General features: G+C 49.2%; 1 protein-coding gene across 1 annotated transcript; it reads right to left on the minus strand.

The window, feature by feature from the left end:
* Positions 1 to 5,462: 5,462 nt before the first annotated feature.
* On the minus strand, positions 5,463 to 27,366 carry Pla2g4d (phospholipase A2 group IVD). The gene is made up of 20 exons (XM_059258926.1): positions 27,295 to 27,366; positions 23,179 to 23,251; positions 22,869 to 23,005; positions 20,875 to 21,006; positions 20,248 to 20,288; positions 19,863 to 19,905; positions 18,484 to 18,547; positions 18,084 to 18,220; positions 17,067 to 17,177; positions 16,904 to 16,941; positions 16,592 to 16,727; positions 16,177 to 16,313; positions 14,241 to 14,463; positions 9,396 to 9,513; positions 8,902 to 9,039; positions 8,577 to 8,678; positions 8,267 to 8,449; positions 7,839 to 8,005; positions 7,076 to 7,262; positions 5,463 to 5,683 (listed from the first exon to the last, which is right to left on the minus strand). Exons 1-20 carry the CDS (start codon positions 27,337 to 27,339, stop codon positions 5,463 to 5,465), a joined length of 2,433 nt encoding a protein of 810 aa, XP_059114909.1. The 5' UTR covers positions 27,340 to 27,366.

The raw sequence follows: 27,366 nt of genomic DNA on the forward strand, positions 1-27,366 counted from the left end.
TCAATGGGCTATGGAGAGACTCTGGGTGTGTGTGTGTGTGTGTGTGTGTGTGTGTGTGTGTGTATGTGTAAAGAGAGAAAGACTAGAGAGACAGATAAATAACTGGGGAACTTGTTTCACACCATTGGGGATGCTCAAGTGAGTCCAAACTCTGATGGAGGAGGCCAGTGGGAATTCCCAGGGAAGACTTGCTATGCGAATCCAAAGCAGCCAGTCAGCAGAATCCCTGCCTGCTCAGGCCAGACTATTAAGACCTTCAAGTGATTGGATGAGGCCCCTCCACATGATGGAAAGTAATCTGTTGTATCCATATACTAGTTTATATGTAAATCTTATTTTACAAAGAAAGTCAGAGAAACATCTAGAACACTGTTTGAATAAATGTCTAGGCACTGGGGCCCAACACTGACCGTGTTAACCTTCACAGACACCATGCCATATATGAGGTTATAAGAATATCCAAATTAAGGGCTTTTGATAAATTCTGAAATTGTGTGGAATTTTATCAAGAGTCGCTTTCCTGTTATTTTCTTTCAGTCTCTTTGTTGGAAACGTTTTAAAGTTTTCTCACACAATGCCGCCCTGCTTTGTTAACATGTGTATAACTGTGATCAGGAGAAATAAAAGATATCAGTAGTCCAGTCCTTGCCATTCCCACAGCGACCACCTGTGCTGACCAGAGGGCAGAGCTGGACCAGAGCTGGGATAGGCTGGGACAGCACACTGGGTTTCATGTCTCTGCCTGGCCAGGAGGGGCCCATGGGCTGCAAGAAGAGCCTTATGCAGTGTACCTTGACACCCGTGGGTGGGGGCTTGACACCTGCTGATGTCAGTCCTCACCAGATTAGGATGCGGAAGACAGGGTCTTCCAGCCTTCAAGGAGTCAGGGCCCTAGGGTGACAACAGGCATATGCACATTCATGTGCCAGATATGGCAGTGGCCTCAGCCTGCCTCAGCCAGGGTGCTGTGTGACCTCACCCCAGCACTCTCTGACTTGGTGAAGGTTTCTGAATAGATGGAGTCTTTGCCCTCCCTACCTATGTGCCTCTCATACTCCAGAGCCTGGAAGCCTGGAGCTACTCGAACCCTAAGGCAAGGGCATGCTGCAGCTTGCCATGTCTCCCTAGGACTCTAGATCACTGCTACAGTAGGCACAGGTCTGTACAGCCCAAGAGAATGGCTCCACACACTGCCCTTAGCTCACTCAACTTACATACTTTGGATCAGCTGGCTACACATTGGAAGGTCCTTAGGACCACCAGACCTACTAAGATGACTCCTAGGATAACTAGGACTATGGGAGTCCAGCCCCTTGATAGTCCCCTCCCAGGGTCCAGAAGGAATCTACAACCAGCTGATAATTCACCTTTGATGATAGGAAATGCATCTATGTACACGAAACTCTTAGTTCATACACTATTCTTCTGAGTCAGTTCTCGCTCTACAAAGCTTCTGTTCTGCTCTCATGCCTAGCTACCACAGTGAGATGGTAACATCATCTATGTAATAGACCACAGTGAGATGGTAACACCATCTATGTAATAGACCACAGTGAGATGGTAACACCATCTATGTAATAGACCACAGTGAGATGGTAACACCATCTATGTAATAGACCACAGTGATATGGTAACACCATCTATGTAATAGACCACAGTGAGATGGTAACACCATCTATGTAATAGACCACAGTGAGATGGTAACACCATCTAACGTAATAGACCACAGTGAGATGGTAACACCATCTAAGGTAATAGACCACAGTGAGATGGTAACACCATCTAAGGTAATAGACCACAGTGAGATGGTAACACCATCTAACGTAATAGACCACAGTGAGATGGTAACACCATCTAAGGTAATAGACCACAGTGAGATGGTAACACCATCTATGTAATAGACCACAGTGAGATGGTAACACCATCTATGTAATAGACCACAGTGAGATGGTAACACCATCTAATGTAATAGACCACAGTGAGATGGTAACACCATCTATGTAATAGACCACAGTGAGATGGTAACATTATCTAATGTAATAGACCACAGTGAGATGGTAACACCATCTATGTAATAGACCACAGTGAGATGGTAACACCATTTATGTAATAGACCACAGTGAGATGGTAACATTATCTAATGTAATAGACTACAGTGAGATGGTAACACCATCTATGTAATAGACCACAGTGAGATGGTAACACCATCTATGTAATAGACCACAGTGAGATGGTAACACCATCTATGTAATAGACCACAGTGAGATGGTAACACCATCTATGTAATAGACCACAGTGAGATGGTAACACCATCTATGTAATAGACCACAGTGAGATGGTAACACCATCTATGTAATAGACCACAGTGAGATGGTAACACCATCTAACGTAATAGACCACAGTGAGATGGTAACACCATCTAAGGTAATAGACCACAGTGAGATGGTAACACCATCTAAGGTAATAGACCACAGTGAGATGGTAACACCATCTAACGTAATAGACCACAGTGAGATGGTAACACCATCTAAGGTAATAGACCACAGTGAGATGGTAACACCATCTATGTAATAGACCACAGTGAGATGGTAACACCATCTATGTAATAGACCACAGTGAGATGGTAACACCATCTGTGTAATAGACCACAGTGAGATGGTAACACCATCTATGTAATAGACCACAGTGAGATGGTAACACCATCTATGTAATAGACCACAGTGAGATGGTAACACCATCTAATGTAATAGACCACAGTGAGATGGTAACATTATCTAATGTAATAGACCACAGTGAGATGGTAACACCATCTATGTAATAGACCACAGTGAGATGGTAACACCATCTATGTAATAGACCACAGTGAGATGGTAACACCATTTATGTAATAGACCACAGTGAGATGGTAACACCATCTAATGTAATAGATCATAGTGAAAACTAAGAGGAGTAACACACAGTACCCACATGAATTGAAACAATGACCAATACAATTCACCAGCACTGTGGCTAAGGAAAACAAGTTTATGATAATATGAAGAAAGAAAATCAAGGTAAAGCTAGATACAGGAGAGGCAGATGGGGAAAGACCCTGAGCAAGGTCATCAGCTGAGGGCAATCCTTGAGCTGAAGTCTGTCCTAAAATTCCCACTTTGCTTCCTACCTCAAGCCAAGGCAGCCATAGCGTGTGTGTGTGTGTGTGTGTGTGTGTGTGTGTATGTGTGTGTGTGTGTGTGTGTGTGTGAAGTATAGGAGACAAAAAAGATGTGATAGCAATACACATGAAGAATTTAAGGATTATCCTTAAATGCAAGGGTGGTTAACATCCAAAGGTCAGTAAATATACATAAGGCATGTGAATAGAATATAGGATAAGGCTAGACATGGGAGTGCACGCCTTTGATCCCAGCACTTGGGGAGGCAGAGGCAAGCAGATCTCTCTGTGTGTTTGAGGCCATTCAGGTCTATATAGTGAAGTCCAGGCCAGCCAGGGATGAGAGTGAGACCCTGTCTCAAACAAACAATCACCCAAAGCAAAACAAACAAATAAACAACTATAGAATAAAGAACAAACCTGGTGTGGAATACTAGTTGAAGATGTGTTACATGTGTTTATGCTGTGGAACATCTGTTTAATGATGCAAAGATGTGTTCCATTCTTTTATGTTGCATTTGTTTAATTCTGTGGAGCTGTGTTACTTTGCCTGTCTAAAACATCTGATTGGTCTAAGAAAGAGCTGAACATCCAATAGCTAGGCAGGAGAAATTATAGGTGGGGCTGGCAGGCAAAGAGAATAAATAGGAGGAGAAATTTGGGAAGAGAAGATCAGGGAGCGAGAAAGGAGAAGGAGAGGAGGACATTAGGGGCCAGCCACCCAGCTACACAGTAAGCTATGGAGTAAGAAGGAAAGAAAGGTATAGAAAGGTAAAATCCCAGAGGCAAATGATAGATGGCATAATATAAGAAAAGCTGGCAAGAAACAAGCCAAGCTAAGGCTGAGCATTCATAAGAAAGAATAAGACTCTGTGTGATTTATTTGGGAGCTGGGTAGCAGGCCCCCAAAGAGCAAAGAATTAAAAACAAAAACAAACAAACAAACAAAAACCTACCAACTACACAAACCCACACGAGTATCCCAAGAGATACAAAAATTACATGACAAAATTCAATACCTCCTTATTGTTAAAACCAAAAACACTCAACAAACTAGGAATAGAATGGGACATGTATCTGACAAGCCCAAACCACTTAAGAAGACTGAGCAGAACAGTAGAAAGCCTCAAAGCTCAAAACAAGGACAGCTGCTCTCAACACGTCCATTGAACTCTGTGTCAGAGGTTCTAGTAACAGCAATTAGATCAGAAAATAAAATAAAAGGCATTCAAAGCAAGAAGTAAGACCACCTCTATTTCTAAGCAGCAAGGTCCATAGTTGAATGTCCTGAAGAGTCCACCAAAAGTATGTTTAAGCCGGTAAGTTTAAGATTGTATAGTGCAAGTTCAAACTACAACTAACTAAATTTCCATTGAAAGACCCCCACCAAAGGCCCAGACACAGTTTCCCCTAGAAACCCAAAAGAGCTGAGGGAAGAGATATCTTAAAAATAAACAGAACTGAGTCAGTTCCCCCTTCCTGGAGAGGGTGAAGTCAGGTGTTTTCAAAAGAACAAAGTCAGAGATGTCTGGTGGTGACCGATTAACCACTAGATGCCCCTCTCTGGAGATAACATGACCAGACCCTGGAGATGGGTTGTAAAACTCTTAACAGGGCAAACAGATAAGCTAGAATAAGACAAAGTCCAGGCCCGGGAAAAACTGGACCAATCAAGGATGGACCCGTACTAACCCCCTCCCCTCTAAGAAATTTTGTGGGTTTTGCCTATAAAAACTAACTTCCCCCCAAAAGAGTAACTCCTCCCTGCCTCGCTGCGCTGTGGCCAGTGAGTGCTTGAGATGAGTTCCCTGCCACAACTTGTAACAGAAATAAACTTTGCTATTGCATTCTGGACATCTTCGGTCTCCAGTGGTCTCTTTGGGGGTCCTAATCTGGGCAGAACACCATAAGCAAGAAACAGTCTGAAAATGACATTGAGAAAATAATTCCATTTATATCATCAAAAAGAATAGGATACTGAAGAATAAATCGAACCTGAGATTTGTGTACTGAGACATGGCGAGATAATAAAATAGGGAGATTTTTTAAACTCCTGCCTTAAAGAAGGAGATCAAAGTCAAGGGAGGCTTTCAACTCCTCTCAAAGCAGCTGGAAACACAGGGGAGACCAGTGGGTGGGCTGCAGCCCCTCTGGACAGTGAGGCTAGCTGCACAGGAAGCCCAGGATTTGGAGAACTGAGAGCACCATCCAGCATTATGTCTATGCCCAGTTGTAGGCTAAGTCCTTGGAAGGTGGAGGGTCCAAGTGTGGCCCTCAGAGGCTTAGAGGCCCCTGAGAAGCCTCAGATCTACATCCCTGATGGCTTCACCTCTGGGGCCCTGCGTTTCAGAACAGTCTTCAAGGCCTGTAGGATAGTGTCCTGGCTGTTCCGCATGTTGTAGTCAGTGAGCTGAAGCAGACGGTCAAAATCTTCCTCCTTGTAGGTCATGTTGTACATCATGTAAGGGGAGGCTTCTCCTGTGAGATCCACCTGCCCAGCCTTGAGCTCAGCAGGACTGCGCCGGACACCTGCCCAAGGGTGAGAGGAGTGTCAGGAGCAGAATAAAGCCTTCCACAAGCGGGCAGGATGAAGCCTCTCAGTCAGGCCCAGAGGAGGCAGAGCCCTGTGGAAGGGGTTCTTGCTTTTCCCTTCACCCCAAAATACAAATGTGGAGGTAAGAAATGATTTTGAGGTAAGAGGAGGTTGTCACCCTTATACTCCTATAGCATGACATGCCTCCCACAGTTCAGACAGCCCATGGGACTGTGCCATGGCTTCTCAGGAAGCTAGAAGCTGCCACGGTGAGGAACAACATGATTGATGAATGGATTCTTAAAGCTCCTGGTGGCAACAAAGAGAGGAATGGCTAAGGGTAGAACTGGAAGCCCAGTACCCAAGGCCTGCCATCTGGCTACGCAGACGGCTGAGGCAGGATTGTGAGTCCAAGGCCTGGTCTAACCCTGAGATCACAGACAGCCTGGGCAACTGTGGGGTGGGGATATAGTTACTGAGCACTCGCTAGTATGTGGGAGGCCTTAGATTTAATACCCAGTAAAGAAAAGCAAAGGAAATGGGGCCTGGAAAGATAACAGATAAGTAAGAGGCTGATAAGTAAGATAAGAGAGCACTGGCTGCTCTTCTAGAGGACCTGGGTTTGATTTCCAGCACCCACATGGCAGCTCACAACCATCTGTAACTTCAGTTCCAGGGGGGTCTGATGCCCTTTTTGGCCTCCTTGGGCACCAGAGCATGCAAGTGGCACACAGACATACATGCAGGCAAAACACCCATATTTGGGAAAGAAAAAGAAAGGAAGGAAAGAAAAGAAGAAAAGGTGGAGTCGGAAACCAAGTGTGATAGCACACACATGTAATCTCAACACTCAGGCAGGATTGCTATGAAGTTGAGGCCACTAGTGAGTACCAGGTCGGCTGAGGCTCTCCAGAAAGACCTTATATCAAAATGAACAACCAAAAAATAGTAAAACTGGAAGGTTCAGAATTATGGTGTCAGCTAGAAAACTGGGAACAATGCACGAAGGCAGGCATTAGACTTTCCCACCCAAAGAAGATAAAGTTCTGACAAATTCATGGAAATGAGGCTAGGAAGGAATGTGATGAGGGCTTAGATTGAGAGGCACTCGAAGAAAAGGCCCAGGTCCCTGAGAAGGGGTCCCAGGCCACAAGGGCAGGAAAGCAGAGGGGTCAGGACAAAGTTCTAGGACAATGACAAGACCAGTAACAGAAAGATGTTACAAAGGTGTGGGCATCAGCCACCTAGACCAGGGAGGCGTGGCTAGACCTGGGAGGCATGGCTAGACCAGAGAGACATGGCTAGACCAGGGAGGCGTGGCTAGAAAGAGCCTGAAGACCAGCCAAAGGCCTTTCCTGGAGGGCACAGGAAGGGAATGGTGACCTCACCAGGGGCTGAGTGGTCCCTGAAGGAGCCATTGACCAGCGGGAAGTGCAGCAGAACAGGTGCCTCAGGGCAGGTGGGATCTGAGAAAAGGTGGCATTCCTGGGGCTGGCGTTGGTCCTCTGGGCTGGGCTCCACGCGGGGGAAGGGCAGGCCCTGAGCTTTGCAGTATTTCTCAGATTGCTGCAGCCCCTAGAGGAGCAGAGGAAAGCAGAGAGGAAGCTGTGTCACCTCAGATCCACGCTGGGTCTGTTCCAACACCCACTTGCTCCCTCAGCATCAAGACAGCAGTCTGGCCCTGTCCTGAGTTACACAGGCCTCGGAGGGAACCCAAGGATCCGGGGAGTTAGAAGTTACAGGTGGGAATGAACACCCAGCAGCCGTTCCCACCCACCCCCTACTGTCATCACACCATCAGTTGAGTCTTACGCCAGGAGGGCTTCAGCAGGGGACTGTGCATGCTGGCATTACTGCCGCCCAGAGTCCCTAGAGAAAGTTGAGAGTTGGCTGTGGAGGCGCTTGGGATCTCTTGCCAACTCTCTCCAGCTATTCTGTCCCAAAGAGGTTCCATTCACCTGTCTTGGGATCCCAGAGCTCAGCCACCAGCACGGCCCTTCCCAACCAAGGACCCAGAAAGACCCTGTGGATTACAGTTTCCTCCCTTAGCCAGGGGAAGTGGGGGGGGGGGCAGTGGCACCGTGGCCCTGCTGCTCATCCATGGAGGTGGGTCTAGCCAGACAGAGAGGTTCCCGCAGAGTGACTAGGCACCTCAAAGGGCGAGAATTGGGAGTAGTTGAAGGAGAGTATGAGGTCCACTTGGCGACCTGGGCGGACCATGGAGGGGCAGCTGTTGTTGATGAAGTAGGCAGCATCCACTAGGCAGAGCTGAGTGTCCTGTGGGGTCAGCTGATTGGGGGTGTCATCCAGGTGGCAATCTAATAGGAAAGGCAGTGCTGGTTATAAGCAGGCACCTTTACACAGGTAGCCCCAACACCCTCTGATCCCATTTCCCTCCATGTCCCCTTCTTACGTCTGGTGTCACTCTCTGAATTCAGGTCCCCTAGACTTCACATTGGGACCTCCAGACCACACCCCAGAAGTACCTACATATGCTCTCCCTGCAAACCTCTGCCAGCTAGCAGCCACAGCTCAACCCCAACCAGGAACCTGGCCTTGTGGGGAGACATGGTCCTTACCTGCCCAGGTGGAGAAGTCTTTCTGGTTACGGTAGTCCCGGTGCAGCTGGAGGCCATGGAGGAAGTTGGCACTGCGCTGGTAGAATGGCCGGCCATTCAGAAAGCCCTTAAATGCCTGGGCCAGGGCTGTTCCAGGCTGCAGCCATGAGGCCTCCACATAGCCTGCTGAGGCTGAGGGATCCTCTGGATCAAGAGTAACAGACATTGCTTGTCTGAAGGGCCCCCAAATGCCTTCCCATCCCCTCTTCCACCAGCCTCCAAAAGGGAGTGGCCTCATCCCTGTCTCCCACCTCCAACACCCCTCTTCTACCTGAGTTCTGGACATCCACAATGAGGTTCTTCCAGTCTTTCCCAGAGGTGACATCATACCAGATATCCATCAAGTTCGCAGAGAAAATGTTGCTCCAGATACCTGAAGGCCACATTCCCCAAACCAACACAGTCCTTAGGTCCCTGTACCCTGTCTTTCCCACACGGACACCAATGTCCCCACTCTTGGGTGCCAATGGAAAATGGGCATGGGGAGAGAGCAGCTCCTTCAGTGGGTCTTCCTCACTGCCCACCTGTCCCTCACCCAGGGGTTCTACCCAGTCCTGAGCTACAGGAGTCCTGCGCAGGAAGAGGCTTCCACTCACCTTCCAGAAAGCAGATCTGGGACTCTGGAAGCCTCTTCATCAACCTCCCCATGAAGAACTCAGAACCGAAGAGTTCAGGAGGGACAAAGCCTCCATATTTCAGGAACCCAACTTCATAGGGAGAGAACTCCACCCATTCTAATGGGATGGGAAAGAGAGATAGAGACGTGAGGAGGGAGGGCAGGTGGGGGGGGCTCAACTCCCTGTTGAGGGCCAGTGACGCGGCCCTGGCAGGCCTTTGGCTCCCCCATCTGCTACCAACCCTGCAGATTTGAGGAGAGCAGACTCCTCGGTGAGCATCCTTACTTACCCCGTCCACATGTACAGACATCCCACCCCCAAGGATAGAGTGCTCCCTGGCTGGCTCCTGGGCTCATCAACGATAGTATCCTTCCAGAAGCTAGCCGTTGTGTGCGGGAGTCGTGCTATTGGGTTCTCTGGGGACTCTCGGGGCATGGAGGAATAGATAGAGGATAGAATGGGTAGGACTTTACCCTTGAAGTGGAGGGTGTCCAGGTTGTTCTCTTTGACGTTGAGGCTCAAGTAGAGGGGCAGAGGGTTCTGACCACGCTCCAGTGCAGTCCTCTGTCCTGACAGATTCTGGTCTCTCACCTAGGGTTGGAAGCATGAGGACATGGGTGAGTAGGGGTGCCTTGGGGGCAGTAACTTCAACAGGGCCAGGGCAGGGTAGAGACACAGAGGATGGTGGAGAGGCTGCGCTCCACTGGGTTACAGGGGTTAAGAGTGGGTGTGTGTAGCCAGTTCTGATCAGTTCCATATGCAGTCAGGGAGGGTCATTCTCAAAGACTATGATGTCAAAGCTCCTCCTCTCCTCCCCATTCTTCACACACACACACACACACACACACACACACACACACACGTAGACATACATACACATACATAGACACACACAGACACACAGACACAGAGAGATAGATACACACACAGAGACACACAGACACACACATACATATATAGACACACACAGATACACAGACAGAGACACACATACACACACAGACAGATAGATACACACAGACACACACAGACACAGAGACACACATACACACACAGACACAGAGAGATTGCTACACACAGAGAGACACACACATAGACAGACACGCACACACATATACACACACACACAAACACGGAGAGATATACACACAGAGACACACACACATAGACAGACACATACAGACACACATAAAGACACACACACAGACACAGAGGGAGAGACACACACACACAGAGACATACATACACATACATAGACACACACAGACACACAGACACAGAGAGATAGATACACACAAAGACACACATACATACACACACACACAGACACACACACACAGACACAGAGGGAGACACACACACACACACACACACACACACACACACACACACCCCTTTCCAAGAAGCACACAGCAACCTTTTTTTTTTTTTTTTCTGGTTTTTTTGAGACAGGGTTTCTCTGTGTAGCTTTGCACCTTTCCTGGAACTCACTTGGTAGCCCAGGCTGGCCTTGAACTCACAGAGATCTGCCTGGCTCTGCCTCCTGAGTGCTGGGATTAAAGGCGTGCGCCGCCGCCACCGCCGCCACCACCACCACCACCCGGCAGCACACAGCAATCTTTTCTCCCACATTCTACACGTGCCAAGGACGCGACGCCCTTTTGAGGTTCACTTTACTGCGTTTCAAGTCCAGGCTTCTTCCACTGCTTCTGACATCCTTGCTCCATCATCTCCCTCAGCCTCAGAGCAAGTTGGATGCCAGCCTGGGCTACATGAGACTGTCCCAAAAAAACTGCTGCAAATTATATCCATAAACTCATGCTGAAGTCATCATTAGAGGATCAAATGGCAATTAAATAAAAGTTTCCTTTATAGCTGGAATCAAACTGAGTTATTTTAGCACCTCATAAAATGTCCTGTCAAATAAGCTCCTCCTTCTGTGTTAATTAGGTGTTGCCACCAGACAGAAGTCAGTTAGTAAAAGCACAGCACATTCTAAGCAGAATCTGAACTTAAAGAACACACAGGGCACATTAATTCAATAAAAACATTTCAAGTAATTACATGGACCTGATGAATTCAAAGCCATTTCAATTAGAATCCCAATATTAATAGGCAAACATGACTAATTGATTCTATTATGGAGAGCAGAAGGCCAAGAGCAGCCAGAATAATTTGAAAGAAGAATCAAACAGATGCTCATTGGTCAGCAGAATTAGTACTGTGGAACAAGGCCTTCTACACACAGCAGGACCGATGCCCATAAGAACTCACGGAGACTGACAGCATGCACAGGGCCTGAGCAGATCTGTGCCAGACGGGTCCCAGCGCTGACAGAGGTAGACACATGCCCCCATCGCTAACTTAGAAGCCCTCTCCAATTGACAGCCTCTTAGTTTTCTCCAACGGAATCTCATTGGAGATGAAATGAAAAATCAGTTGTCTCCAACAATTCTCACTGGGAATACAATCTGCTCAAGGGCAGCCCCAGGCCCAGCAGTAGAAGGCCAACACAAAAGGAACTCAGTGGCATCTTTGGAGGTTCTTTGTCTCATAAGATTTTGTCAGGACATTTTTTTCTTCTCCTCCTCCTCCTTCCTCCTCCTCCTCCTCCTCTTCCTCCCCCTCCCCTCCCCCTCCTCCTCCTCTTCCTCCTTCCTCCTCTCATTCCTTCATCTTACAGGTCCTTTGTGTGTATATTAGAGCTTCTGGCTTTGTGTTTTTATGGGATTCCTATGTCTGTGAACATGTATGTCTCTGTGTCTATATGTGTTTCTTGTGGTTTTTATTGGCTCTTTTTCTTCTGTTTGTTTGGTTCTATTCAGATTTGGGGTTTTTTTTCTGTTCTTTTTTTTTTTTTTTCCTTTTTCTAGATAGTGTTTATTTGTATAACAGCCCTGGATGTCCTGGAACTCACTCTGTAGACGAAGCTGGCCTTGAACTCAGAGGTATCTGCCTGCCTCTGCTGGGATTAAAGGCATGCACCACCACCGCCCGGCTAACAAATGGGAGTCTAATAAATTAGCTTCTGTGTAGCAAAGGAAACAACCATCAGAGCAAAGAGACAGTCTACAGACCAGCGGGAAAATGTCATCAGCGACTCAATGAGATTAGTATCTGGAATATATAAAGAGCTCAAAACACTAAATACTCCAAACCCTAGAATCTAATCTACAGTTGGACAAATTCTCAAAAGAAGCACAAATGTCCAATAAATATGTGATTCAGCATCCTTAGCCATAAAGGAAATACAAGTCAAAACTACATTGAGATGCCATCTTACCTAAGTCTCAGTGCTTATTATCAAGAAAAGGAACAGTAATAAATGCTGAAGAATATTTGAGGAAAAAGGAACAACACACTGCTGCTGGGAATGTAAATCAGAGCAGTCACTATGGACATGAGTATGGAGGTCCTAAGAAAAAACAAAAACAAAGGCAAGCAAACCAAAACACCTACCTAAAAAGAGAACTACCATACCTGGACCTCTTCTGGGCATCTGCCCAAAGGCTCTAAGTCAGCACACTACAGCTGTGACACCGTATTCATTTTGACAGTGTTTATGATAGCCAAGTTACAGAACCAGCTTAGGTGTCCACCGTCAGATGAGCGGGCACAGGAAATAGGGTATATACACAAGGGAGTTCTTTCAGCCACAGAGAATAAAATGCATGCAACTATAGGTCACTGTGTCTAGCAAAACAAGCCAGCCTCAGAAAGCACGTATTTTCTCTCAGGTGGAATCTAGATTTGTTTTTAAAAACGTGAAAATAGAGACGGGCGGTGGTGGCGCACGCCTTTAATCCCAGCACTCGGGAGGCAGAGGCAGGTGGATCTTTGTGAGTTTGAGGCCAGCCTGGTCTACAGGGCGAGATCCAGGAAAAGGCACAAAGCTACACAGAGAAACCCTGTCTCGAAAAACCAAAAAAACAAAAACAAAAACAAAAAAAAAAAAAAAACACACATGAAAATAGAAGGGTGACTATCTGGGAAGAGGGTGGGGACCAGGAGGATGAGGGGGTAGAGACGAGAGAGTATTAAAGAATGAATATGCTAAGGCCATGATTACAGACAGAAATGTCATATGGAACCCATTATTCTATACAACAAATCTACACCAATAAGAAATAAAATGATCTTACAAAGAAGAAACATCCTCAAAACTCAGATGTTTACTTATAAGTAAAATGCCACCTGGTGTTCTCCACACTTGTGGGAGGTGTTGAGTGCAGAAATGCCATCTTGAGCCTGGAGGGCTAGAAGAAGCATTTAGAAATAGTTTCAAATCTACCAAGGACAGCCTCAGGTGCTGTTCTTCAGGCCCAAGCCACCAGCAACCTTTTTAAAATTTTCTTTTTAAAAGGGTCTCTCACTGGCCTGGAACTTGTCAAGTACTAGGCTGCCTGGCCAGTGGGCCACAGGAACTCTTCACCTCCCCAGCGCTGGGATTTACAAGCAGACACCTGGATTGAACCCACGCCCTTGTGCTTACAAGCCTTTACCAACCAAACTATCCCCCAGGCCTTGTTTTACTTTTGAAAGTCATTTCTCATCTCCCAGGTGGCAGATGCTTTTAAAATGTTGTTGAGATGGTTATGCCAGGTAAAACAATCATGGGATTGTAGTGGAGTCAGGTCTGGCAAATCCCTAAACTGCTGAAAGGAACACCATAGTCAAGTATTCATCTAACCAATTCTGTCATGACGTTGCTGGGCCAACAGGATAGACTTGTAACGGCTAACAGTGCTCAACTAAAACCTCTGAAGAACTCTCATTCTCCACAGATGAGAAGACTGAGGGGAAGGGAGAGGAACTAGTTGCCTAAGGACACACCACTGGTAAAATGCACTGGGGTTAGGACCCAGGAAATCTGGCTCCAAAGCCTATGCTTTGAACACCACCCTGATGGTGAAGAAAAATAACATCTCATACTGAATTATACATCAAATGCCATTCCAATAATCAACTCAACCAACGCAAAAGCCTTGCTTGCTTAACTGACTGAATTCCAGTTCTTGGGAGGTCCAGAAATTTCTATTACATAGCAATTAATGGAAGAACTTACTTAGAAAGGAAGCATTCTACACTGGACAGACACTAACCCTCACATTCTTTTTGTGTATTTATTTGTTTGAGACAGAGTCCTCCAGGGTACCAGGCTTGCCTCACATTGATTATGTAGCCTCTGCTAGCCCTGAGTCCCTTTTTCCCCGACCTCCCAAGTGCTGAGACCCAATGCATTCTCTCAGAACCTCTTCCACCCTCAAGAGATGCACTTGGAGGCATGACCATGCCATGCTGCTGCGCAGACAGCGTACCTGCCCATGCAGCTTGGACTCCAGCACCAGGCCCCACAGGTCCGCTATGGTGGTGGCGTGGCCCTGCTCTGCCCGATGCTTCAGTGCCTGGTGGTAGCTTGCCAAGTGTTCTGGTAAGAATCCCCTCCACAGGCTCTTAGCCACATGCTCCCTGGCATGGCGGATGGGTCCGTCGAGGTCCTTCTGTGACCACTCTGGGTCCTGGTACAGGTGGGCCATTGTCCTGGGGTCACAAGGGGATAAAAGCTAGGGTCCAACACAGGCTCTGCAATCCCACCCTGTGTCTAGTCCCTAAAGGAGGCATTGTCGAGGCTCCCACTGCCTAGAAAGTCCATCTGGACACGTGCCTTGGGACTTCCTTCCGGTCCTGGGCTGTTCAGGATGGGTATGAAATGGGCCTTGTATAGGTTTGTTGTGGTTTGGGTTTTGTTTGCAGGGCTGAAGCTCGCCTAGGGCCTCCTGTGTGCTCTAGGGTGCATCAACGGTGAGCACACTTCCAGCCCATCGGTAATTTAGAGTCTCTCGGTAGCTACTTTAGAAAGTCAGCAGGAAACCAGTAAAAATGGCTTCAGTAATTTATGTTGTTGAACTCAGTAACAGCAATAGCCAGCTGTGGGCCTAGGAAGGCAACGTCACTTCTTTCCCTCTTCTTTCCTCTGAGGGAGCACCCACCCTGCCCCATGGGCCTGCTTCTTCTCAGAGCTGTCCCCCCAGGCTGCTGTCTGCCTGTCTATAATTTGTCTTATGATCTCTCACCCCAAAACAACAGTCCCCCTCAGGGCTCCCCTTGAACTCCAAACATGAAAACTTTCACCTATGTGTAAATTATATTCGACAGTACCAGTCCCTACCCCCCCCCCTTTATGGGCCTGTCCTGAGGCCATTTAAGACTGTCCTTGTCAATAGCTGTCACTCAGACTTTCATCCCTCCTTTGCTCCCTAATGTCATGTGTCAGTGAGACTCAAATGAATGAATCTGTAATAGTGAAATGGTCCAGTGCATTGTAGTGGGGACGGGCTGGAGAGTGGGCATTGTTATCTTTGTGTAAAGAACATTCTTTCTTTCTATTTCTCTTTTTCCTTTTCGGACCACTTTATTGTTTAGACAAGATCTCAGCTGGAACTCACGGCAATCCTCCTGCCTCAGTATTCCAAGTGCTAGGATTACAGGCATGGCTACCATGCCCAGCTTAGTATAAAAGAATTTTTTTACCTTAATTTCCTTACCTGTACTATATAAGCAAGAAGGGAAACTCCCTGAGAAAGTGGTGTGAGCCCTAAGCATCAACTGTGAGGCCAGCCGGAGGTCCTGGTGTGTGTGTCCACCTTAGGCCACTGCCTGCATGGGCTGCCTCTTGTCAACCTATGAGTGTGTCTCTTATTACACAGGTTTGGGAGATGAACCAACAGAGGGCCAGAGAAATTGTTCAAGGTCATCCAAGCCTGTAAATAGCCTGCCAAAGGCAAATCCAGCCTCCTCTGGGCCCTCTCCTTCCTGCTCCGGAGTACCTAGGAAAAGCCCTCTGGCCTCACTGTGGTCCTGGCAGGACTTCTGGTTAAGTCTGTTTCTTCCTCGTGAGAAACCATCAGGTTACACTGCTCTATCCACATGGGATCCCCATACAAAGGCTCCTTGGGAGCTGGAGAGATGGCTCAGAGGTTAAGAGCACTGCTTGCTCTTCAAAGGTCCTGAGTTCAATTCCCAGCAACCACATGGTGGCTCACAACCATCTGTAATGAGATCTGGCGCCCTCTTCTGGCCTGCAGGGATATGTGCAGACAGAACGCTGTATACATAATAAATAAATAAATCTAAAAAAATAAAATAAAATAAAAATAAAATAAAATAAAAAAACAACAAAGGCTCCTTGGCCTCCACTCTGCCCTACTGTGGGCTCTGATCATCCCCGCTGTTCCAGTCTCTGTGACCCCTTACCACGTAGAGCCTGAGACGCCACTGAAATAGGTCACACAGTCCAGGAGGCCCAACTTCTGAAGCGCCAATAGGTGGCCGTAGAGTGAGATCATAGCCCGGACACCTCCTCCTTCAGCCATGATGCCCACAACAGGGACCTGGACCACACAGAGATGCAGACCAGCTTAACAAGAAGGGAGTGAGCCGTCCTCTGCCTCACTCAGGGACCCAGCCTGTTCCCTGTCTCCAGGCAACGGCCTTGCAGTTAGAGCCTGATGGAGTTAGAGTTTGAGAGACAACCCTCAGCCCACAGCAGAGCCCCCACAGAGAACAGGAACCCTGTCCTCCCCAACAGTCCAACTCCATTCTTTGGAGACCGAGAGGGCACAGGCCAGCCCCAAATTTCTATACCCACATCCCTGCTGCACCCCCAAACCTCATCTTCCTTCAAGTCTTCGTCTAGCTGCAGGGCCTGCTTCAGGGCGGCAGCTACCACCTGCTTCCTCCTGCCCAGGAAGGCCTGCTCCTCGGGACAGAGCCCATAGCCTAGCCGCACAGCCAGCTCCTTAGGGCTGAGATGGTGGAGAGTCCCAGGGTTAGGAGAAAACTGCATGGCTCACTCCTTGGGTGACCAAGCTCATGGTGAGCTTCTGAAAAAAATCTCCCTCTCTACCTGCAGGAAGCATCCATTGCACAGCACCTCCCCCACGCCCCCACCCCTTGTCCCTACAGAGATCAGCGTTCTTACCAGTAGTCTGTCTTAAGCTGAAGCTTCACTTCTGGGCCCTGAAATCAAAGCAAGAGACTCTGTTCGGATAATCCTAGACCCTACGGGAGAAGGTCTCTCTGGGGTGTGTGAGCACCTCCATTCCGTCCCTCCTGGCACCTTCCCTCCAGCTGAGGCCACTCACGTTAGTAGCAGGAACGTCTACAGTCACCTCCTTCCTTGTGGTCAAGGACTTCAGGGGTACATCGAGGGGTACAGCTGAGGTGTAGGAGGTCCAGCCATTGTTTCCAGAGCTCTGAAGGGAAACATTCACCCATTCATTAATTTATGCATTCATTCAACAAATTCTGAATGTCTAAACTGCAAACAGGACAGCCCTTCCCTGACAATACAAAACAAATCATAATTACAAGTAATGATGGCTGAGACTACCTGCAAAGACACTTGTGTCAATTTGTGAAGAAATGGGTCATGCCTGGGAGTGGTGACGCAAGATTTTAATCCCAGCACTTGGGAGGCAGAGGCAGGCAGATCTCTGAGTTTGAGGCCAGCCTGGTCTACAGAGTGAGTTCCAAACCAGCCATACTACTAGAAGTAAGACTCTGTCTAAAAATAGTTTTCAAAGAAAAGAAATGGGTAATGAACTGATGTCAGTAATGACCTGATGTCAGTACATCATAGTGTGATAAGGTAGGATATTGTAAACAAAGCGGGGTATGGGGATCTGTCTGTGATGGTCATGGAGGCCATCTCTGAAGAGGTGTTGTTTGAACTAAGATGGTGAAGAGGATAAGCCGGGGGTGGAAGAAGATGAGGAGGTCCTGGAGGAGCCAGAAGACCCAATAAGCAGTTGGCATGTTTGAAAAGCAAAAGGAGAGAAGGATGGCTGGGACATCAGGAAGGACCTTGAATAAAATGACAGTGGGGGGTGGGCAAGGTCAGGCTACACAGGCTGACTGCGTGGGCACAGACAGGTTTTATTCCAGCAACACAGCCCTCTGATGGGGAAGTCATCAGAGCACTAACGGATTGACACCATGTAGCTGTCCCCCAAGCCCCTGGTGAAGTTCCCGGTCTTCTAGAGGATGGGACCTAACAGAGAGGCTGGCAAGAACATAAAAGGCCTGGCTTTTGCAGGGGAAAGGGCAGGGAGCTAGTTAAAGGCCAAGGGTGATGGGAGAGTTGGAGAGCAGAGACTCACCCTCAGGCACCCGTTCAGTGCTGTGTCTTGGCCCTTCATGTAGTGGAAGCTGAAGGCAGAGGCTGTGTCCAGGGCAAATGTCTGTGTGTCCTCATATGACCCCTTCAGCACAAGCTCCAGCTCTGGTTTGTCCTGACCTAGGGAAGAGATGGGATAGACGAGAACAAGGGGGAAAAAGAGCCCAGAACTCCATCTTGGACCTCGGATACTAGCGACAGTGCTTATTTGTAGAGGTGGAGGCTGGACCACAGTAAGCAGGACTCTAAAGAAGGTCTTCCCCAGCCTGCTGCATGTCACAGCCCCATGGGACTCCCACCTGTGGCAGAGACGCCCCCTTACCCTGCAGGTTTCCCAGCAGCCTATGCTCCCTGTGGTCCAGGCAGAGTTCAGAAGTTCTCACCTGCTGCTGTGGTGGTGCTCCCAGCTCTGTCCAGACAGACATCCAGGCATGACAGTTCTCGGGCCTGGGACAGACCACATCATAGGCAAGGGATCCACAGGGTAAGCTGAGGTCCCCTCTACCTCAACTCTGGGTCCCACTGAGCCTCAACCAAACCCACCGCACACCGAACAAGAAGGGGTTCCGAATGGACTGGACAGGAAACCCTTCACCCATCTCGGACCTGCCGCAGACGGCTATGCTTGCTGTCCGTGTGGAGCATCCGTACGGCCCATCTCCGCCCCATCCTCAGCTTTACTGAGCCTACGGAAGCTCTGAAAGCCCCACCTCTCAGGCTCCCAAGTACCATGCGGGAACCTCAGGTCCACAGGCTAGAGGTGTCAGAGCCACAGTGACCAAAACGTCTCCTGATTATCCTCAGATCCACTGACTTGCCTTCAGTGCCCTCCCTGCGGAGCTCGGTGCTTGGTGCTGCTGTAGCCAGCCCTTCCAACACAACTGCTGGTTCTAACTACCCACTGCTGGCCCCCACAACTCAGAGGAGGCACAACTTCTGTGGGAGTTACGTTACTGTAAGAGATATCTTGTCTTATCTTTGACACAAAGTCTCACTATGCAGCCCTGGCAGGACTGGAACTCACTATATAGACCAGGCTAGCCTCAAATTCATGGCCTCCTGCTTCTGCTTCTCAGGTGCTGGGATTACAGACATGTGCCATGGTGCCAGGCTACACTATGAATTCCTTTTAAAGGTAAACTAACCATCAGACTGGTACTTGCAAGCCCTGAGGGTGAGTGCTCCTGAGGTGCGTCCCAGGAGACAGCTCCAGGTTTTGTTTACCTGATGCCTGTTATGAGCCCCGCACCCAATGGGCAACTTCCCATGCAGCGCCCACCACCTTGTGGCCATTACTACCCACTGCAGTTTCATGGGATCTTAAGAAGGAGCTAAGAGACTGGCTAGCACATCACACTAGAAACTCCCTCCAAACCTCAGTGACCTCAATATTAATGAATGAAGATGGGCCTGGCACACAGGACTCACTATGACTTTAAGCAAGTTAATCCCTAAGGACTCTGTGCTCATTACACATAATTAAGCATCATCAGAAAGCACCTAAATATTCTCAACAGTCCCTCAGCTATCCAGTCAGAAGGCAGAACCTTCTCAGCCCAGCTGTCTGCCCTCTTCCCACATGCCTCTCAGCTCTAGACCCCTCTAAGGCCCACAGCTTCAGGTTACCCCCTGGTTGGGGGTCTGGGGTACTTGGACCACAAAGCCCTACCCCAGTGTTGTCCCTTTCCTCCACACCCCAGAATCCTAACCCCAATTTCCCCTCCTCTGAATTTCCTCCGCTGAGTCACAGGAAGGTCGTTACCACAAGAACATTGTTGGTGATGAGGTTTTCTGGAGGGTCCAACCTGGAAAAGTCAAAGCATCCACTCAGACTCACAGAAGCAAGAGCGTTCGCATTCACCCATCCTCTCCCTGCTCATTCCCATCCACAGGGCATCTCCCTGGGTGACTCAAGACGAGGGGAGACGCCACTATGGAGGGCAAGATGAAAGGAGAGCCCGGGGCAGGGGCAATGCCAGCCATCCTCCTCCTGGACCCCAAGAGGAGACCCAGACCTCCTGGCAGGGGAGGGGAGGTGAAGGAGGGTGACTCAGCAGGACCGACGGACAAGGAATCCGGGTCAGGACCAGTTTCCTGAGCAGAGCCTGTGTCCCCAGCCACTCCCTGGGCTGTTCATTCTTACTCACGTTTTTTCCATCAGGAACTCCACATCTAACTCTTCTGGTCCCTGTAGTCAAAGAGGGTGAGCAAGTCATCAACATTTACAGTTGACCCTGTTCTCTCAAAAGCATTATCCCACCATCTCCAGCAGTCTCTGAGGAGGCTGTGCTATTATGATTATTTCCAATACAAAATTGAGGAAGTAGAGGTCTAGGGCAAGATAAGCTACCTGCTAAAATACCTGAAGCCAGTAGGTCTGCAGGGGACAGACCTTCCTCCCTTCTGGGTCCCCAAACCCTGATGGGGCTGAAGGCAAAAGACAAGCTCAGCCAGAGGTGACCTGAGGACATCCAGGCCTGATTTCTTCTCCCTGTTGAGGAGGTCCCCAGAATTCTATCCTCCTCTCCCCAAGCAGGCAGCAGGAAACCAAACCAGACTTTGGTGGGGCAGGTAGGTCTGAATCCCTTGTGCAGGCGTGACGGGCCTACACTGCCCCCTCGTGGTTGTGCTGAGCAGTGTTTTGAGGGCATGGGGTAAGGCTGGAGGCGACAGCAGCTAGACCAGCCTGTTTCCTGTGAATGAGTGCAGCTAACAGCATCGTGGCAGCCAGGAAGAGCCGAGCAATTCCTCAGCCTGGAGCCCTTCTCACCCACCTGAGGATTCAGGCGGAAGGTTTTCTGGAGCAGTTGGCCAGGGGAGATTTCTGAGACATCATAGGAAACTTTGAAGCAGATGCCATCTTTCATAATTAAGTTTTCATCACAGATACTCAGTTCTAGAGTGTTCTAAGGACCAGGAACATAACATAGTATCGATTCACTGCAACAATAGCTCACATGCAAATGTAAAACAAGTATACGGAAATCCAGAAAAGACCTTAGTTCCTGCTCACCTTTTTAAATCATTGAATATTTTATTTAATATTCGTACAAGAATATAAGGTGCTTGGATGGTCCCCCCTACCCCCACCCCGTTCCAGTTCCTCCTTCACCCCCAATTCCTGCCATCTTCATGGTTTCCCATGTTCTCTCTGCCTCTCTCTCTGATTTATTACCTACTGAGTCCACTCAGTGCTGCCTGTATTGACCAAGTGTGGGACCACCTACTGGATGGTAGCCTCTCAGGGTCCAAATCCCGAAAGACAATGGAATCTTCTCCATCAACTTAGCCACCAACAGCCAATAGTTCCTCTGATAGGGTGGGACTTCATGAGCCCCTCCTCCATCCATCCTGGGACTTAGAAGTTTTGTTTTACCAAGAATAAAAACAGACTGGGTCCGGGCGGTGGTGGCTCACACCTTTAATCCCAGCACACGGGAGGCAGAGGCAGGCGGATCTCTGTGAGTTCGAGGCCAGCCTGGGCTACAGAGTGAGTTCCAGGACAGGCTCCAAAGCTACACAGAGAAATCCTGTCTCGAAAAACCAAAAAAAAAAAAAAAAACAAAACCAGACTGGGGGTTCACTCCTGTAATGCCAGCCCTTGGGAGGTTGCTGCAGGAGGACCATGAATTTGAGGTTAGTCTGAATGAACTACACAATGATTGCCTGTCTCGAGTATGTATGTTTGCATGCATGTATACACGTATGTACCTTGAAGAATTTTCTTCCTAGGTAGGGCATGGTGGATCATGTCTGCAATCTAGCAGCCAGGAGGCAAAGTTACTATAAGTTTACTTATTATTACTGTAAGTTGAAGGCCAGCCTGGCTACACAGTGAGATCTAAACTATCCAAACCTATGGAAAAAAAGCCTGTCTTTAAAAAGCAAAAACAGGGATTGGGGATTTAGCTCAGTGGTAGAGCTCTTGCCTAGCAAGTGCAAGGCCCTGGGTTCGGTCCTCAGCTCTGGGGAAAAAAAAAAAAAAAGACAAAATAACAAAAAAGCAAAAACAAAAAAACTAAGTTGGATACGGTTGCACACCCCTTTAATTCAACCACTCTGGAGGCAGAGTCAGGTTGATTTCTGTGAGTTCAAGGCCAGCATGGTCTACATAGTGAGTTCTAGGCTAGGCAGTGCTGCATAGCAAGACCCTATCTGAAGAAAGAAAACATGAAAAAAATAAAAAAATTTAAAAAAAAAAAACAAACAAAAAATATTTTTAAATGTCTTTGGGGGCAGGCAGGATGGCTCAGTGGGTAAAGGCACCTCCTGGCAAACCTGACATGCAGGACCCACATGGTGGAGGGAGAGACGGACTCCCAAAAGTTGTCCCCTGGCCTCCACACATGTGCTGTGGTATACACAGGCACACATACACAGCATAAACAAATGTAGTTTAAATTTGGGGAAGGTTTTCAACCAGTCTGCTTTGCTAGTTCCCTAACACACCGGAAGGCGAGTGCCAAGCACTGTATGACTGTTCCCTGCACAATTTCCCCTTTAGCCCCATTAGAAAGGAATGCTTTCTAGTCCCACATCATAGACGGGGTTAGGGAGAAGCAGCAGCTGACCACACGTCAGCCCCACACATTCCGTCACACATTCTCTTGCTCACAGCACATAGAGTCTGGAGCGCGAACACACACCCCTCTCCTCCCCCGAGTTCTGTGAACACTGGAGCAACCCTGCTTGATCCCAAGGTCCTCCTGTGGAGGGAAGCGGCAAGGCCTGTCTACAAGTGAGGGGCTAGCGCTACCCTGATCTTTACCTTGACCTGACTCTGGATGAGGAAACTGAAGGTCTCCTTCCATACAGGATGACTGGAGTTGGTGACAGTTTTGGTCTTGAATTTCATCCCAGGGGCTGTTGGCAGCAGTAGAGTCACATAGGGGTCCGCCTCACTCACTGACAAAGTCAAGGAACCAACCGTCAGATGAGAGAGAACTCCATACATCTTTCCAGGGGGTTTGCCCAGGTTCCTATGGCAACCTTGGTGTCCACCGAGGGCAGCCAGGCCCTACCCCAAAGAGTGCCTGGTCCTTTCCCTTGGGATCCAGTCCCTACCCACAGTCACTCACATAGGTCAGCCCTAGGCAGACTCCGAGCCTCCATGACCTTCACAGTGAGCCGCCAGAAGACAGAGGACTCCTCCTGCAAAGAGACCCCAAGCCCCTGAGTTCTCCAGCAGTCTCTCAAACCTGGAGATGCTGCACTGACCCCTGACCCCACTCATCAATCTAGTACATGGTGATACTGCCAGGACCAGGCTTTTGGGAACACCTCCAAAGACCAAATAGCCTTTGTCTACCGCTGTCCTTGGTGTTATGATTCGGGCCTTCGGCAATCGTGGAATGGCAGATCACCGGGGGTGGGGTGGGGGGTAGTGCTGGTCATCGCCCCTTCAGGGACAAAATGCCAAGGATAGCAGATAAAACTGGGGACAAGGCGTGACCAGTGACCTCACTGGTCAGGGGGAGATGGTCACAGTCAGACATTCCAGAGAGGGCTGTCCTTTGCTGAAGCAGCCTACACACCATCCCTTTGTGCCTTTCCTATGTCTCAAGGTGGGCTGAGCCAAGAGAACCCAGTGGCCCATGGTATCTACAAGTTCTCAAATGTGCAGGACTGTCCTCTAAGCCAAGCAGCCACCATCTTGGGGAGTTCAGCTTTGCCCCTTTGCCAAAGGATTATTACAGATGACCTTATTGACTGTTTACACCCCCAGGGGAGGAGGGACATGAGACCCTCACCGGAGTACCCAGAGGCTCCCTTTTACCTGTTGCGGGCAATTCCGCCTTAATGGCATATGGCCTCCGTGCTCAAGTATATGTAGGCAGAGGGGGGACTAGGGAAGGACGTTCCATCTATGTAACTATGAGAAAGCCATCATCCCTGCTGGGTTAAAGACTTTCTGATGTTGCGGGGGAGGAGCACTTACACTCCTGTCATTAACCCTTCACCTGTGCTCTGGTCATGCCTCAGTTAGTTGTTGAGAACTTGGGAAGAGGGGTAGCTGTTATTTATGTCTTCCCCTAGGAAGGAATTTTATCAACACTGTGGTTCAACCATCTGTAATTCATTGGCCACGAGTTAGGCAACTCCAAGAAGATCACGTCAGCACAGAGAACGGTGGGTGAAGGATCATTGTGGATTAAGATGCTCATGAATCAAGTGAGGCCTCAGATAAGCCCAAGAGAAAGCGAGTGGGCAGCAAGAGAGCAATCAGAGGGCAGCGGTGCCCAGCTGGCTGAGTTATGGCAGAGCCCCATGCCAGCTGAAATCCTTAGCACTCCTGGGACCCAGGGGACTCCCTGTTTTCTTCAGTTTGGGTTTGGTGGCCCAGCTTTTTCTAGGTGACCTACAAAGACAAGCCCCATAGTCTGAGGTGAGTCACACGGGCCTGGCAGGATTCTGGGTCGGGAAGGTCATTGGCCTTGCATCGGCTTGACAGAGAGCTTGTCAACAGGACCACATTTGTGGGTGCTTGGTTCCATCAGGAAGAGTCCACACAGGCAGGACCCTTAGAACGGGTCTGTAGGAAGGGCATTATGTGCATAGGCAATGTATGGTCCAGCTAGGAGAGGACCAAGTAGGGCCATTAATGCAGGATCCCCCGAGGAGCACTACTTACATGGAGGCACATGACCCAGGAGCCCTGGGAAGAATCACTGAAGTGCCTCAAGATAAGAAAACCCAGACTAGGGCTTCTACCACCAGACTGGACCCACACTGACACTGAATAAGAAAGAGCTCCTGGGACCCTCCTCTCCTCCCTCCCATCTGCTCTCATCCAAGCAGCCAGAAGCTGCGCGGTCAACAGCGGGTACCGCGGTCAACAGTGGGTACCGCGGTCAACAGTGGGTACCGTAAGCAGAGACAGGTATTGTGAAACCTAGGGTGGTCCCATGTTGGCCTCTGTCATTGCTCCACAGCCGGGGTGTCGAGGTCCCTGTGCCCCTGGGACAGATCTGGTTTTGCATAGAGGCTTCCTACTAGAGTCTGAGGGAACCCAAAACACTTCCCCACAGAGAACTGCCAAGGGTGAGGAACCAAAGCAGGATGGCTCAGCAGGGGGCCGGTGCCAGGACCTTCCCCTCCAAGGCTGTGTGCTGAATTTTCCTGTCTCCCACCCTCCCTGTTCTCTCTCTCTCTCTCTTTCACACACACACACACACACACACACACACACACACACACACACGACCACACGACAGAGAGACAGAGACAGAGACAGAGACAGAGACAGAGAGAGAGAACAGCAACATTTCAGCCCCATAGTCCTTAAGCTAGAGGTGATGATTGTTGTCAGGGAATTAGTCAATTTTTAGGCAACTGGCTCCATTTCCTCCCCCACTCATGCCTTTAATCCCAGCCAGGTTGATTTCTGTGAGATCGAGGCCAGCTGGTCTATAGAGCGAGATTCAGGACAGGCACCAAAACTACACAGAGAAACCCTGTCTCGAAAAACAAAAACAAAAAACAAAACAGAACAAACAAACAAAAACCAGATCCCCCACTGCCTGACACACAAAAGATGATGACTGGGATGATGCTGGTCTAGGAGAGGTGTGGGGTTTCAATGCCCCTCTCTGAGACAGAGGACCAACCCAGGCATCAGGCCTTGCTAACCTGCTTCTCTGGCCAGGCTAAGACCACACAAGCCCATAGCCTATGGACTGCTTTAAAACAACTTGAGATGGGGCTGGGAAGGTGGAGGTAGGTAAAGTACCTCCTGCTCAAACATGAATACCTGAGTTTGGCTTCCCTAGCCCCATGTAAAAGCCAGACATGGTAGGGTGAGTCTCTAACCCCAGCACCAGAGTGGACGAATCCCCCCCACCCTTTCCCCTGTGGTTGTGGTGGGGCTCTGGGGTGGGGGTGGGGGTGGGGAGTGGAACTGGGGAAGGCAAGGCAGATGCTGTGGCCAGAGCTCCCTGCCCAGTTCCTCCGAGTCACACAGAAGCTCCTCATAGTGTGAGACCACAACAATAGAACAAGCCTCTGATGCCCAGCCAGCTCTGAAAACCAGTCTCCTGACACCAGGGAAAGCTCCCGTCCCCAGTCAGTAGCAAAGAAGACCGGAAGCAGGCACTGGAGCTCACCTGTTTCGGGAGACACTTTGCCATCTGGGAGGGCAGGACCTATTAGTCAATCCTATTAGTCAAAAGCTCCCGATCCTGGAAACACCAGTTTCCAGCAAGGCGCTTCCCGGATATGGGGCAGACTCAGGCTCCCAAATCCCTTTGTTTACTCCTGCATCTGAATCCAGAGTAGGCAAGAGGAGGAAGGAAAAGTGGCCTCCCTCAGGGAAATCAGCTGGAACTTAAGGTAGTTCACCAACCATTATGGAATGTGGGGCTCCTAAGAGGAGCGATTGATAGAGCCAGGACCAGGCACACCCTCCACTACCCTGACACATCAGGATGTTTCCACTGATGGCTGACTTGTGAATGGGTCTTTTCAAAATCAGGCTAGAACAACAAATATTGCCTTTCAGCAGAAGCATCCCTCTCCACCTCCCCCAGGACTCCCTGGTATCCATCCTAGAGTGCCCAAGTCTTTTCCAGGACCTGCTTGCCCCATGTCTCTTCGGCTGCATCTCAGGACCCCAGCAAGAGACCCATCAAGGTCTGCAAATAAAGCAAAGGACCTTGGGGAGCCACCTCAGACACTTTCTGGGCACCAGGGGCAAACAGAGGGGCTATTCCTTGGTCTGTAGTAAAGGATGAGAATTCTGGGCCGAGAGGAGGAGCGAACAGTTTGTGGGATCCTTGGCCTAGGTGCAGCCCCATAATTCTTGGGACCAGAAAATAATTGTCATGAGGATTTAAGATGTTGAGACCCACAGGGCTCCAGCTGGTTCCAGGAAGTCCACCGGCCTATGGTGGTGAGGTGAGTAGTGGGCTACAGGCCTGGTGGGTGTCCTCAGGGAGGGAGCAGATGTGGCGGCCCTGAGGGAGCACCCCTAAGGAGGAGGCTGCCTGCACATCACAGTGGTGAGCAGGAGCTGTCTCATGGTCCCCAGGTCCCCACTTCTGTGGGTGCTGCTTACCCTCTACCCACTCCATACGCCCAAATACCACCTCCCTTTCCCTCAGCCCACATGGAGACAAATGCCACCCTCCTTTCAGGTCCAGCAAACTTGTTGACCCCAGACTCTCCCTGATTGTTGGCCACTGGCTTGGCACTGTTACCTGGTGAGGATGGCCAGGTAGTCTCTCGGGTGACAGGCTCTCCATACCAACCCTTCTATTGCGACTTCACAT

The sequence above is a fragment of the Peromyscus eremicus genome, chromosome 4 (genome assembly GCF_949786415.1).
Source record: "Peromyscus eremicus chromosome 4, PerEre_H2_v1, whole genome shotgun sequence".
Taxonomy (NCBI): Eukaryota; Metazoa; Chordata; class Mammalia; order Rodentia; family Cricetidae; genus Peromyscus; species Peromyscus eremicus.